The following is a 13920-nucleotide window of genomic DNA, read 5'->3' as shown; positions in this document are numbered from 1 at the left end:
AATATACATATTACACTGTTTGTAATATACATAAATTATCTGGAAGAGGACACTGTTGGTATGAACAGCAAGTTTGCAGGTGACACAAAGATTGGTGGAGTAGCAGAAAGCATAAGGGACTGTCAGAGAATATAGGAGAATATAGATAGACTGGAGAGTTGGGCAGAAACATGGCAGATGGATTTCAATCCAGACAAATGTGAGGTGAAGCAATTAGTCATTCTAATTCTAGAGCGAATTATACAATGAACGGAAGAGCCTTGGGAAAAGTTGATGGGCGGAGAGATCTGGGAGTTCAGGTCCATTGTATCCTGAAGGTTGCTGCACAGGTGGATAGAGTGGTCAAGAAGGCATATAGTCTGCTTGCCTTCATTGGACGGGGTATTGAGTGTAAGAGCTGGCAGGTCATGTTAAAATTGTACAAGACATTGGTTCGGCTGCATTTAGAATACTGTGTACAGTTCTGGTCACCACATTACCAAAAGGAGGTGGACACTTTGGAGACGGTACAGAGAAGGTTTACGAGGATGTTGCCTGGTATGGAAGGTGCTAGCTATGAGGAAAGGTTGAGTAGGTTAGGTTTGTTTTCATTAGAAAAAAGAAGATTGAGGGGGGACCTGATTGAGGTTTACAAAATCATGAAGGGTGTAGACAGGGTGGATAGAGACAAGCTTTTTCCCAGGGTGAAGGATTCAATAACGAGAGGTCACACTTTCAAGGTGAGAGGTGGAAAGTGTAAGGGGGATACACACTGTAAGTACTTCACACAGAGGGTGGTGGGTGTCTGGAACACGTTGCCAGCAGAGGTGGTAGGGGCAGGCACGGTAGATTCATTTAAGATGCATCTGGACAGATGCATGAGGAGGTGGGGAGCTTAGGAATTGTGCGACAGATTTAGACAGTACATTTTGATCAGCTCAGGCTTGGAGAGCTGAAGGGCCTGTTCCTGGGCTGTTCAGTTTTCTTTGTTCTTTGTTCTTAAAGGGACAGCTGGAAAATGAGAAGCCTTCAAAATGAGAGAACGCGAGTCCGGAGACAGCATATTCCTGTCAGGGTGAAAGGAAGGGCTGGTAGGTATAGGGGATGCTGGGTGACCAGAGAAAATTGAGGGTTTGGTTAAGAAAAAGAAGGAAGCATATGTCCGGTATAGACAGGAGAAACAGAAAGGCAGGAGGAGTCTACTTAAGAGGGAAATCAGGAGGGCAAAAAGGAGACATGAGATAGCTTTGGCAATTAGGGTTAAGGAGAATCCAAAGGGCTTTGGGAAATACAAAAAGGTAACTAGGGAGAGAATAGGTCCCCTCAAAGATCAGCAAGGCAGCTTATGTTTGGAGCTGCAGGAGATAGGGGAGTTACCAATCGAGTATTTTGCATCAGTATTTACTGTGGAGAAGGATGTGGGGATATAGATGGTGACATCTTGAAAAATGTCCATATTACAGAGGAGGAAGTGCTGGATGTCTTGAAATGCATCAAGATGGATAAATCCCCAGGACCTGATCAGGTGTACCTGAGAACTCTGTGGGAAGCTGGAGAAGTGACTGCTGGGCCTCTTGCTGAGATATTTATATCATCGATAGACACAGGTGAGGTGCTGGAAGACTGGAGGTTGGCAAACGTGGTGCCACTGTTTAACAAGGGCGGTAAAGACAAGCCAGGGGAACTATAGACCAGTGAGCCTGACCTCGGTGGTGGGCAAGTTGTTGAAGAGAATCCTGCAGGACAGGATGTACATGTATTTGGAAAGGCAAGGACTGATTAGGGATAGTCAGTATGACTTTGTGCGTGGGAAATCATGTCTCACAAACTTGATTGAACTTTTTGAAGAAGTAACAAAGAGGTTTGATGAGGCCAGAGCAGTGGACCTTATCAATGTGGACTTCAGTAAGGCGTTTGACACGGTTCCCCATGGGAGACTGATGAGCAAGGTTAGATCTCACGGAATACAGAGAGAACTAGCCATTTGGATACAGAACTGGCTCAAAGGTAGAAGACAGAGGGTGGTTGTGAGGGTTAGAACATAGAAAAATACAGCGCAGTACAGGCCCTTCGGCCCTCGATGTTGCACCGATCCAAGCCCACCTAACCTACACTAGCCCAATAACCTCCATATGCCTATCCAATGCCCGTTTAAATGCCCATAAAGAGGGAGAGTCCACTACTGCTACTGGCAGGGCATTCCATGAACTCACGACTCGCTGAGTAAAGAACCTACCCCTAACATCAGTCCTATACCTACCCCCCCTTAATTTAAAGCTATGCCCCCTGGTCATAGCTGACTCCATACGTGGAAAAAGGTTCTCACGGTCAACCCTATCTAAACCCCTAATCATCTTGTACACCTCTATCAAGTCACCCCTAAACCTTCTTTTCTCCAATGAAAACAACCCCAAGTGCCTCAGCCTTTCCTCATAGGATTTTCCTACCATACCAGGCAACATCCTGGTAAACCTCCTCTGCACCCGTTCCAGTGCCTCCACATCCTTCCTATAGTATGGCGACCAAAACTGCACACAATACTCCAGATGCGGCCGCACCAGAGTCTTATACAACTGCAACATGACCTCAGGACTCCGGAACTCAATTCCTCTACCAATAAAAGCCAGTACGCCATATGCCTTCTTCACTGCACTATTTACCCGGGTGGCAACTTTCAGAGATCTGTGTACATGGACACCAAGATCCCTCTGCTCATCCACACTACCAAGTATCCGACCATTAGCCCAGTAATCCATCTTTTTGTTACTCATACCAAAGTGAATCACCTCACACTTACCCACATTGAACTCCATTTGCCACCTTTCTGCCCAGCTCTGCAGCTTATCTATGTCCCACTGTAACCTGACACATCCTTCCTCACTGTCAACAACTCCACCGACTTTCGTATCATTCGCAAACTTGCTCACCCAGCCTTCTAGCCCCTCCTCCAGGTCATTTATAAAAATAACAAACAGCAATGGTCCCAAAACAGATCCTTGCGGAACACTGCTGGTAACTGCACTCCAAGATGAACCTTTACCATCAACTACTACCCTCTGTCTTCTTCCAGCCAGCCAATTCCTAATCCAAACCTCCAACTCGCCCTCAATGCCATATCTCCACATTTTTTGCAGTAGCCTACCATGGGGAACCTTATCAAACGCCTTACTAAAATCCATATACACCACATCTACCGCTTTACCCTCGTCTACCTCCTTAGTCACCTTCTCAAAGAATTCAATAAGGTTTGTGAGGCACGACCTGCCCTTCACAAAACCATGCTGACTATCCTTGATCACATTATTCTGATTCAGATGTTCATAAATCCTATCCCTTATAATTCTCTCTAAGACTTTGCCCACAACAGAAGTGAGACTCACTGGCCTATAGTTACTAGGGTTATCCCTACTCCCCTTCTTGAACAAGGGAACCGCGTTTGCTATCCTCCAGTCTACTGGCACTATTCCTGCAGACAACGAGGACATAAAAATCAAGGCCAATGGCTCTGCAATCTCCTCCCTTGCTTCCCAGAGAATCCTGGGATAAATGCCATCAGGCCCAGGGGACTTATCTATTTTCACCCTTTCCAGAATTTCCAACACCTCTTCCCTACATACCTCAAAGCCGTCCATTCTAATTAATTGTGACTCAATATTCACATCGGCAACTATGTCCTGTTCCTGAGTGAATACTGACAAAAAGTATTCATTCAGCGTCTCCCCAATCTCTTCAGCCTCCACACGCAACTTCCCACTACTATCCTTGACTGGACCTATTCCTACCCTAGTCATTCTTTTATTCCTAACATACCTATAGAAAGCCTTTGGGTTTTCCCTAATCCTACCAACTAAGGACTTTTCATGTCCCCTCCTTGCTGCTCTTAGCTCTCTCTTCAGATCCTTCCTGGCTACCTTATAACTCTCTCAATCGCCCCAATTGAACCTTCATGTGTCATCTTTACATAGGCCGCCCTCTTCCCTTTAACAAGGGATTCCGATTCCTTATTAAACCAAGGCTCCTTCACACGACCCTTTCCTCCCTGCCTGACAGGTACATACTTATCAAGGACACTCAATAGTTGCTCCTTGAACAAACTCCACATATCAATTACGCCCTTGCCTTGAAGCCTACTTTTCCAAGCCACGCTTCCTAAGTCATGCCTCACCGCGTCATAATTTCCCTGCCCCCAGCTATAACTCTTACCCTTCAGTGCACCATCGGTAGAGTAAAAGTCACCGAGTTGTGGTCACTGTCCCCAAAGTGCTCACCTACTTCCAATTCTAACATCTGGCCTGGTTCGTTACCCAGAACCAAATCCAGTATAGCCTCACCTCTTGTTGGCTTATCTACATATTGTGTCAGGAAACCCTCCTGCACACATTGGACAAACACTGACCCATCTAACGAACTCGAGCTATAGCTTTCCCAATCAATATCAGGAAAGTTAAAGTCCCCCATAACAACCACCCTATTACTGTCACTCTTCTCCTGAATCATCTTCGCAATCCTTTCTTCAACAATTCTAGGACTATTAGGAGGCCTGTAAAAGACTCCTAACAGGGTGACCTCACCTTTCCTATTCCTAACCTCAGCCCAAACTACCTCAGATGGCAAGTCTTCCTCCATCGTCCTTTCTACTGCTGTAATACTATCCTTGACAAGCAATGCCACACCCCCCCCCTCTTTTACCCCCATCTCTGACCCTACTAAAACATTTAAACCCTGGAACCTGCAACAGCCAATCCTGTCCCTGCTCTACCCATGTCTCCGTAATAGCCACAACATCGAAGTCCCAGGTACCAACCCACGCTGCAAGTTCACCTACCTTATTTCGTATACTTCTGGCATTGAAGTATACACACTTTAAGCCACCTTCCTGTTTACAGACACCCTCCTTCGAGATTGATGCCTTGTTCCTAACCTCCCTACACTCAAGGTCCTGCACCCTAAAGCTACAGTCTGGGTTCCCATGCCCCTGCAGAGTTAGTTTAAACCCCCCCAAAGAGCACTAGCAAACCTCCCCCCAAGGATACTGGTGCCCCTCTGGTTCAGGTGTAGACCATCCTGTTTATATTGGTCCCACCTTCCCCAGAAAGAACCCCAGTTATCCAAGTACCGAAATCCCTCCCTCCTGCACCATCCCTGTAGCCACGCATTTAACTGTTCTCTCTCCCTACTCCTCGACTCTCTATCACGTGGCACGGGTAACAAACCAGAGACAACAACTCTGTTTGTTCTAACTCTGAGCTTCCAACCTAGCTCCCTAAAAGCCTGTCTAACATCCTCAGCCCCCCTCCTACCTATGTCATTGGTGCCAATATGGACCACGATCTGGGGCTGCTCCCCCTCCCCCTTAAGGACCCGGAAAACACGATCAGAGACATCACGTACCCTTGCACCTGGGAGGCAACATACCAATCGTGAGTCTCTGTTGCCCCCGCAAAACCGCCTATCTGTGCCCCTCACTATCGAGTTCCCAATAACTATTGCTCTGCTCTTCTCCACCCTTCCCTTCTGAGCAATGGGGACAGGCTCCATGCCAGAGGCCTGAACCCCATTGCTTACCCCTGGTAAGTCGTTCCCCCCCCCCCCCCCACACAAGTATCCAAAACGGTGCTGGGTCCGCTACTTTTCAGCATTTAAATAAATGATTTGGATTTGAGCATAAGAGGTATAGTTAGTAAGTTTACAGATGACACCAAAAATGGAGGTATAGTGGACAGCGAAGAGGGTTACCTCAGAATATGACGGGATCTTGATCAGATGGGCCAATACACTGAGGAGTGTCAGATGGAGTTTAATTCGGATAAATGCGAGGTGCTGTATTTTGGAAAAGCAAATCTTAGCAGGACTTATACACTTAATGGTAAGGTCCTGGGGAGTGTTGCTGAACAAAGAGACCTTGGAGTGCACGTTCATAGCTCCTTGAAAGTGGAGTTGCAGGTCGATAGCATAGTGAAGGAGGCGTTTGGTATGCTTTCTTTTATTGGTCAAGAGTATTGAGTACAGGAGTTGGGAGATCATGTTGCGGCTGTACAGGACATTGGTTCAGCCACTGTTGGAATATTGCGTGCAATTCTGGTCTCCTTCCTATCGGAAAGATGTTGTGAAACTTGAAAGTGTTCAGAAAAGATTTACATGGATGTTGCCAGGGTTGGAAGATTTGAGCTAAAGGGAGAGGTTGAATAGGCTGGGGCTGTTTTCCCTGGCGCGTCGGAGGCTGAGGGGTGACTTTATAGAGGTTTACAAAGTGGGCGACATGGTGGCACAGTGGTTAGCACAGTGCCAGAGACCCAGGTTCAATTCCCACCTCAGGCGACTCTCTGTGTGGAGTTTGCACATTCTCCCCGTGTCTGCGTGGGTTTCCTCCGGGTGCTCCGGTTTCCTCCCACAGTCCAAAGATGTGCAGGTTAGGTGAATTGGCCATGCCAAATTGCCCGTAGTGTTAGGCAAGGGATAAATGTAGGGGTATGGGTGGGTTGCGCTTCGGCAGCTCGGTATGGATTTGTTGGGCCGAAGGGCCTGTTTCTACACTGTAATGTAATCTAATCTAAAATCATGAGGGACATAGATAGGGTAAATAGACAGGGTCTTTTCCCTGGGGCTGGGGAGTCCAGAACTAGAGGGGCATAGGTTTAGGGTGAGAGGGGAAAGATATAAAAGGGACCCAAGGGGTGACTTTTTCATGCAGAGGTTGGAGAATGTGGTGGAGGCTGGTAAGACTCACAGCATTTAAAGGCATCTGGATGGGTATATGAAGAGGAAGGGTTTAGAGGGACATGGGCCAAGTGCTGGCAAATGGAACTAGATTAGGTTAGGGATATCTGGGTTGGCATGGACAAGTTGGACCGAAGGGTCTGTTTCTGTGTCTTGTGCACCTCTATGACTCTTCTTCAGGACTCTGACATTGTTCGTGAAAACCACTTCAGTAATCTGCCCAGTTTTAAGACCATAATAGGCAGGAGCAGAATGGGCCCATTTGAGTCGTCTGCACCAGTTTCTCAACCCCATTCTGCTGCCTTCTCCTCGTAACCCTTGATCCCCTTACTAATCAAGAACGAACCTACCTACCTCTGCCTTCAATGCCCTCAATGGCTTGGCCTCTGCAGTGATGAGATCCACAGATTCACCACCCTCTGGCTGAAGAAATTCCTTCTCATCTCAGTTCTGAAGGGCATTCCTTCCCCCTGATCCTGTGTTCTCGAGTCCTCGTCTCTCATTGTAGTGGAACCACATCAACTCGATCCAATCATCGGGTCTCACAGCACGGAAACAGACCCTTCTGTCCAACCATGTCGACCATAATGCCAAACTAAACTAGTCCCACCTGCTTGTGTTTGGCCCAATATCCCTCTAAATATTTATTATTCATGTACTTATTCAAATCTCTTTTAAATGTTGTGACTGCACCCACATTCACCACTTCCTCTGGAGGTTCATTCCAAACACGAACCACTCTCTCTGTAACAACGTTGCCCCTTGTTTTGTTTTCAAATCTTTCTGTTCTCACTGAGCACAGTGGCTCAGTGGTTAGCGCTGCTGCCTCACAGCACCAGGGTGCTGGGTTTGATTCCCACCTGACTGTGTGGCGTTTGCACATTCTCCACGTGTCTGCGTGGGTTTCCTCCCACAGTCCAAAGATGGGTCGTGCTAAATTGCCCACAGTGTTAGGTGCATTAGTCAGAGTGAAATGGGTCTGGGTAGGTTACTCTGCGGAGGGTCGGTGTGGACTTGTTGGGCTGGATGGCCTGCTTCCACACTAAGGAATCTAATCTAATCTAACCTAACCTCAACATCCCTGAACACTCGGGGTAATTTAGCACAGCCAATCCTACACATATGTTGGAGGAAACTGGAGAACCCGGAGAAAACCCATGCAGACACATGGGGAGAGACTTTGCAAACTCCACACAGATAGTCAACCGGAGGCTGGAAGTGAACCTGGGTCCCTGGCGCCAAGAGGGAGCAGTCCTAGCCAAACAGCGACTGTGCTGCCAACATGTGCTGAAAGTGGTGCAGGATGGGAACTTTACTCAACAATCCACTGTGCAATACAGTTAATAAAGTTAAATCTCATAGGGTCCAGGGAGAGCTAGCCAAATGGGTATAAAATTTAGGAGCACATTGCTGCAGATGCTGAAATCTGTCCCGAAAACAACAAATGCTGGAGATCACAGCAGGTCAGGCAGCGTCCCCGCAGAGAGGGCAAGCTAACGTTTCGCGTCCAGATGACTCTTCATCATAGAGATTTATAACATCGTGCAGGGTATTGATAAGGTGAATGGGCAGGGGTCTTTTCCCTGAGCTGACGGATTTCAAGACTAGGGGACATTAGATTCTCTCTCTACAGTGTGGAAACAGGCCCTTCGGCCCAACAGGTCCACACCGCCCCTCCGAAGAGAAACCCACCCAAACCCATTCCCCTACCCTATATTTACCCCTGACACACAGACAGTTGTCCAAGGCTGGAATCGAACCTGGGATCCTGGTGCTGTGAGGCAGCAGTGCAAACCACTGAGCCACCATGAAGCACCCATGTGTCCAGGGTTGTGCAGGTTAGGGTGGATTGGCCGTGCTAAATTATCCATAGTGCCCAGGGATGTGCAGGTTAGGGTGTATTGGCCATACTAAATTACCCATAGTGCCCAGGGATGTGAAGGTTAGGGTGTATTGGCCATACTAAATTACCCATAGTGCCCAGGGATGTGCAGGTTAGGGTGTATTGGCCATGCTAAATTCCCCCATAGTGCCCAGGGATGTGCGGGTTAGGTACATTGGTCAGGGGTAAATGTCGAGCAATAGGTGTAATGGAATGGGTCTGGGTGGGTTACCCTCTTGTAGGGTGGGTGTGGGACTTGTTGGGCCGAGTGGCCTGCAGGGATTCTATGGAGGGAGAGGGATTGTTGCAAACTCTGCTCTCCTCCCCTCCAGCTGCAGGCTCGCGCAGGCGCAGTGCGGGCCAGCCGGCCGGCCGGCCGTCCGGAGCAGGCGCACTGCGGGTTCCGTTGTTGTGTTCGCCCCGCCCCCACCCCATTGTTGACGTCACAACGCGGAAGTGGCCCTGTCAGTTTCAGAGGGAGACTCCCGCCCTCTGGGCAGCTCCTCATCCTGGGGGAGAGAGAGAGAGAGAGGGAGGGGGGAAACCTGTTCACTGGTAACAACTGGAGTGAATCCAGGGAGGGAGCAGACTCTGCAAACTCGGGTATGTGTCTTAATTACCCGGGTAGGGAGGGACGGAGGGATAGAGATTGGGAAGGGGGAGGGGTAGAAATCTCTTCTGTTCTTTAATGCACCCAATTCCCATAAATAAATGCAACAGGTACAAGTGCAGGGCATGCAATATTCCTCATTGCAGCTTCAAGCCGGCTGCAACGGTTTTGCACCCTCTATTCTTCCTCCACCTTAGCTCCAGCACATTCTGCTTCCTTGCCCCATCCCCACCCCCAACCCCGAGGCGTTGATGCTTCCAGGCTGACCCTCAAAAGTTCACTTTGTCCCTCCATTGTTTCCCGGTTGTATTTTGTGGGTTTTGAAAACTTTCCCAATCCTCTGATGGTGTAAAGGAGTTGGGAGGTTATGTTATGGCTGTATAGGACATTGGTTAGGCCACTTTTGGAATATTGTGTGCAATTCTGGTCTCCTTTCTGTCAGAAGGATGTTGTGAAATTTGAAAGGGTTCAGAAAAGATTTACAAGGATGTTGCCAGGGTTGGAGGGTCTGAACTGAATAGCCTTGGGCTGTTTTCCCTCGCATGCCGGAGGCTCAGGCATTACTTTATTGACATTTATAAAATCATTGAGCAATCAATGGTTAAAAGTTTTTATTGTAATAATGATTTACCATAAAGTTTGAATTAAGTGTCTGTATTCGTGGCAGGCTGAAGGTCACAGTAACTGTATGCATGATGAAGATTGCCGGTGGTCTTGCTTAACCTTGGAGCTGTTCCTGTCAAATCCCTGTCCTTGGATCGGGCTGTTTTCTTTCATATAATGAAACATTGTTAACCACACTGCTTATGTGTTTATGACTGATGTGAACAGTACAGGATAAGGTAACACTTAGCCTTGCGTGCAATTCTGGTCTCCTTCCTATCGGAAGGATGTTATGAAACTTGAAAGGGTTCAGAAAAGATTTACAAGAATGTTGCCAGGTTTGGAGGATTTGAGCTACAGGGAGAGGCTGAACAGGCTGGGGCTGTTTTCCCTGGAGCGTCGGAGACTGAGGGGTGACCTTTATATAGAGGTTTGCAAAATTATAAACAGCATGGATAAGATAAATCGGCGAAGTCTTTTCCCTGGGATTGGGGAGTCCAGAACTTGAGGGTATAGGTTTAGGGTGAGAGGGGAAAGATATAAAAGAGACCTAAGGGGCAACATTCTCTCACAGGGTGGTACAGGTATGGAATGAGCTGCCAGAGGATGTGGTGGAGGCTGATACAATTATGACATTTAAAAGGTGTCTGTTTGGGTATATGAATAGAGGGATATGGGCCTGGTGCTGGCAAACGGGACTCAATTAGGTAGGATATCTGGTCGGCACAGACGAGTTGGACCAAAGGGTCTTTTTCTATGCTGTGCATCTCTATATGGCTGTGGCTTGCCAGTAATGTTTGCCACATCTGTGTGTTCAGTTTCTCTCTGGTGTTGGTATCAATGCCTCATTTCCACCCCCCACCCCTGGGGCACTAACGTTTCGTGTCTGGTTGTTTCTCGAGAGGCTGCAGGTTCACCCTAAATTTACATTTTGTTTTTTGCCTTCCAAAATCAGACCTGCTCACTCTCCACAGTATCCCAGTGTTGTGAAAGATATCAACTTCCAGGTGGAGTAATCCAAAATTCAAAGAGATGTCAGTCTTGACGTTTTTGCTCTTCTGCCCCTCTAAGATTCTGAATCAGCACCTGCAGGAGAATGAGTTAGAGGTGTGTGCGCGTGTGTGGTGCTTTCAAATTTTCTGAAATAACAAAGGAAAAGAATGTTCTGCAGAAAATAGAATTGTTCTGAATTTCTACCCTGGACTGACAGAGATGAATTTGGTCATCTCTTTTTACAGAGTATTTGAAGATGTGAAGACGGAAGTTCTAAAATCAACAGATGAAGGGCCAAGCCCCCAAACATCGACTCTCCTGCTCCTCGGATGCTGCCTGAGCCACTGTGCTTTTCCAGTGCCACATGCTCCATCTGAAGTCCTCACTTTCACCTCAATGCCAGTCACTCAATCCATTGGGACCGCAACAACTTTCAGCTATGAGTCTGTGAGAAGGAGCAAAGCTCTTTGCTTCCTGTTTGGGTCGATTTTCAGCATCAGTGGGACTGGATGAGAGACCCTACTGTTAGAGCGCACTGAGTGTGGAGCCTGAAACAGTTATATTGCCTGGGAAGAGGAATTCACGGCGAGGAGAGGGGCTGTACACGCGTTTGTGAGCGGCTGAAGCTTCAGCCATGGAGAAACCCGAGGAATCCCACCCCCTGGAGAAACCGTGGAAGTGTGGTGACTGCGGGAAGGGCTTCTCTTTCCCATCTCTCCTGGAGACCCACCGGCGCAGTCACACCGGGGAGAGGCCGTTCTCCTGTCCCGAGTGCGGGAAGGGCTTCACTCGCTCCTTCCACCTGCTGCGACACCGGCCGGTCCACACCGGGGAGAGGCCCTTCAGCTGCCCCGAGTGCGGGAAGGGCTTTACCCGCTCCTCCACCCTGCTGGCCCACCAGCAGGTCCACGCCGGCGAGGGGCACTTCATCTGCCCCGAGTGCGGGAAGGGCTTTACCTGTTCCTCCACCCTGCTGGCCCACCGGCGGGTCCACACGGGGGAGAGTCCCTTCAGCTGCCCCGAGTGCGGGAAGGGCTTCAACCGCTTCTCCCACCTCCAGACCCACCGGCGGGTCCACACCGGGGAGCGGCCCTTCGTTTGTCCCGAGTGCGGCAAGTCCTTCAGCCATTCCTCCACCCTGATGACCCACCAGCTGGTCCACACCGGGGAGAGGCCATTCGCCTGCCCTGAGTGCGGGCGGAGGTTCATGTTGTCCTGCAATTTGCGGAGGCACCAGCGGGGGCACCAGCGCTCCCAACGATCTGATTCTGACGCTGCTCTGGGTCACCCCCAGGACTGAACCTCCTGCCCGTTCTGGCAGTGGGTGTGGTGGGAGAGTCAGTGGGGTTTTTTTTTTGTTTTGCATTCTGCTGGACTGGCCCCATCCCCCACGGCCGCTCAGGGACGACACGGTGTGTGGAAGCTGTACTTTGTAAGCTGACGGTTTTTGCTAACGTCGCTCATAACTGACACTGCAGGGTCTCGGGGGCAGGGAGCAGAATATTGGTCCGGCTAACTTGCTCTTTTTCTGCACAGCAAGACCATAAGGCTTCCTGAGCACAAACTGTGCCTAGTCTGTGTGATGTAGGCTGTGTCATATGATTATCCTGTGGTTTGTAAGTAACTCTCAATGTGTACAATGTAAGTCCATAGTGACCTGTACTGCTTTGGAGAAAGCACTGAACCGTTCTTGAGGAGGTGTCTGTCTCTGTCTCTGTTTCCCCCCCGCCCAATTATATCATGTTAATAAAATTTGTCAATGCTCAAGGTCTGAGTCCGGGGAATTTCTTCAACAATTTGGTGTAGTCGGCAGGATCCCTTCTTTACGGGGTCCTCAACGAACCTAAAATGATAAAAGATCCCTGTCCTGAGTCAACAGGCTGATCCCAAGGTGGGGGAAAGATGCTGAGACGAGAGGGAGGACTATTTCTCCACCGATTTTTATAAATCCGCATTTTAGAACGAAAGGGAAAAAAAACGATGTGGTCTGTGATTTCTAAAACGGGCCGTACCCAGAGACCCTGAAAACTTATCCCGCTGAGAAGGACGGCCCATGTCTGTTTGTCCTCTCGGAGAAAACGCAAGCGCGTGGGAACGCCACAGTCAACACGTTTGATGCAAACAAAAAGGGGATTGGAGCTCCTTGGAAGTAGGGGTTCAAGGCCCCTCAGGGAAATCGGACTTACCAAAATGTCCTTTGTGAACTGGGCAACTTGATAAACCGTACAGATTTAAAGGCCATCCAGTTTGGACGGTTGCACGATTGTGTGGTTTGGGTGCGTTTGTGTGCAGTTGGGTGGGTGGGTGTGGTGACAGCTCCCAAAAGAATGGGCAACGATGTCTGTCATGAGGCGCACCCTCTGAAGGGAACACGTTGACTGCACTTGTCGGTCCATTATGGGTCTGGTTCCAAAACAAAAACTTTGTCAACCAGTGGGTGAAATGGATGCAAAGAACGGAGAAGCCATTTCTGCCTGATGGCGCATTTAATTGCGATTACAGAACACAGTTGGCAGATATTTTGAGAAAATCAAAAAGGAAACAGAGACAGAGTAAGACACCAGCATTTAGTATTGCGTTGATTGAACTCACTGTTAACTTGTGGTCTGTTTTGAATGTAACTTTGTTCGTTGGTGGTTACATGTGGTCTCGTGTAAATATTTGTTGTATTTTTGCTCCCTGGAGCTCGGGATCTGGGAAATGTTTTGAATTAAGTCTACATTTTGGAAATCCGTGGTGATTTTAAAGTGTTGTCTGTATTAGTGTGGATCATGCAAGGTTGATGCAATGTCCCTTTTTTTTAATTAAGAAAGATTTTTATTCTTCACAAGATTATAAAACTTCAAAAATAGAACAATCTGATAGTTTACTGCTATCGTTGCTATACTAGCTATTACTCTGTCACGCATTATAGAAAAGAAAAATCACCCAAACTGCTGTTTAATAAATAATTGAACAGAGTTAAATAAAATTAAATTACACTATCCCGTGCAGCCCCACCAAAGCTGCTCCTCATCAGGAGCATCAGTTAGCATGCCCTCGTTTATTTGGGATTCTTCCTCTCGGGGCACCCAGCCCGTCAGCCCCAAGTCTCGTGGCTAAACAAAAACTTGAGTTAATATAGCCAACAAGTCTG

The 13920-nt window shown here is 48.2% G+C and overlaps 1 protein-coding gene across 1 annotated transcript in view; it reads left to right on the top strand.

Annotated features, from left to right (window-relative positions):
* LOC140460837 (uncharacterized) overlaps window positions 1-13514 on the top strand; it is a 50178-nt gene extending 36664 nt beyond the window's left edge. Inside the window, exons 3-5 of the mRNA XM_072555507.1 lie at window positions 10252-10264; window positions 10831-10837; window positions 11509-13514. Coding sequence (XP_072411608.1) covers window positions 10252-10264; window positions 10831-10837; window positions 11509-12084 — 596 coding nt within the window. The 3' untranslated portion in view covers window positions 12085-13514. The remainder of the gene's footprint in view (window positions 1-10251; window positions 10265-10830; window positions 10838-11508) is intronic.
* The last annotated feature ends 406 nt before the right edge of the window (window positions 13515-13920 follow it).

This window comes from Chiloscyllium punctatum, chromosome 36, assembly GCF_047496795.1.
Source record: "Chiloscyllium punctatum isolate Juve2018m chromosome 36, sChiPun1.3, whole genome shotgun sequence".
Classification (NCBI taxonomy): Eukaryota; Metazoa; Chordata; class Chondrichthyes; order Orectolobiformes; family Hemiscylliidae; genus Chiloscyllium; species Chiloscyllium punctatum.
Note: the sequence above shows the minus strand (reverse complement) of the source record. Positions and strands in the feature narration are given on the sequence as shown.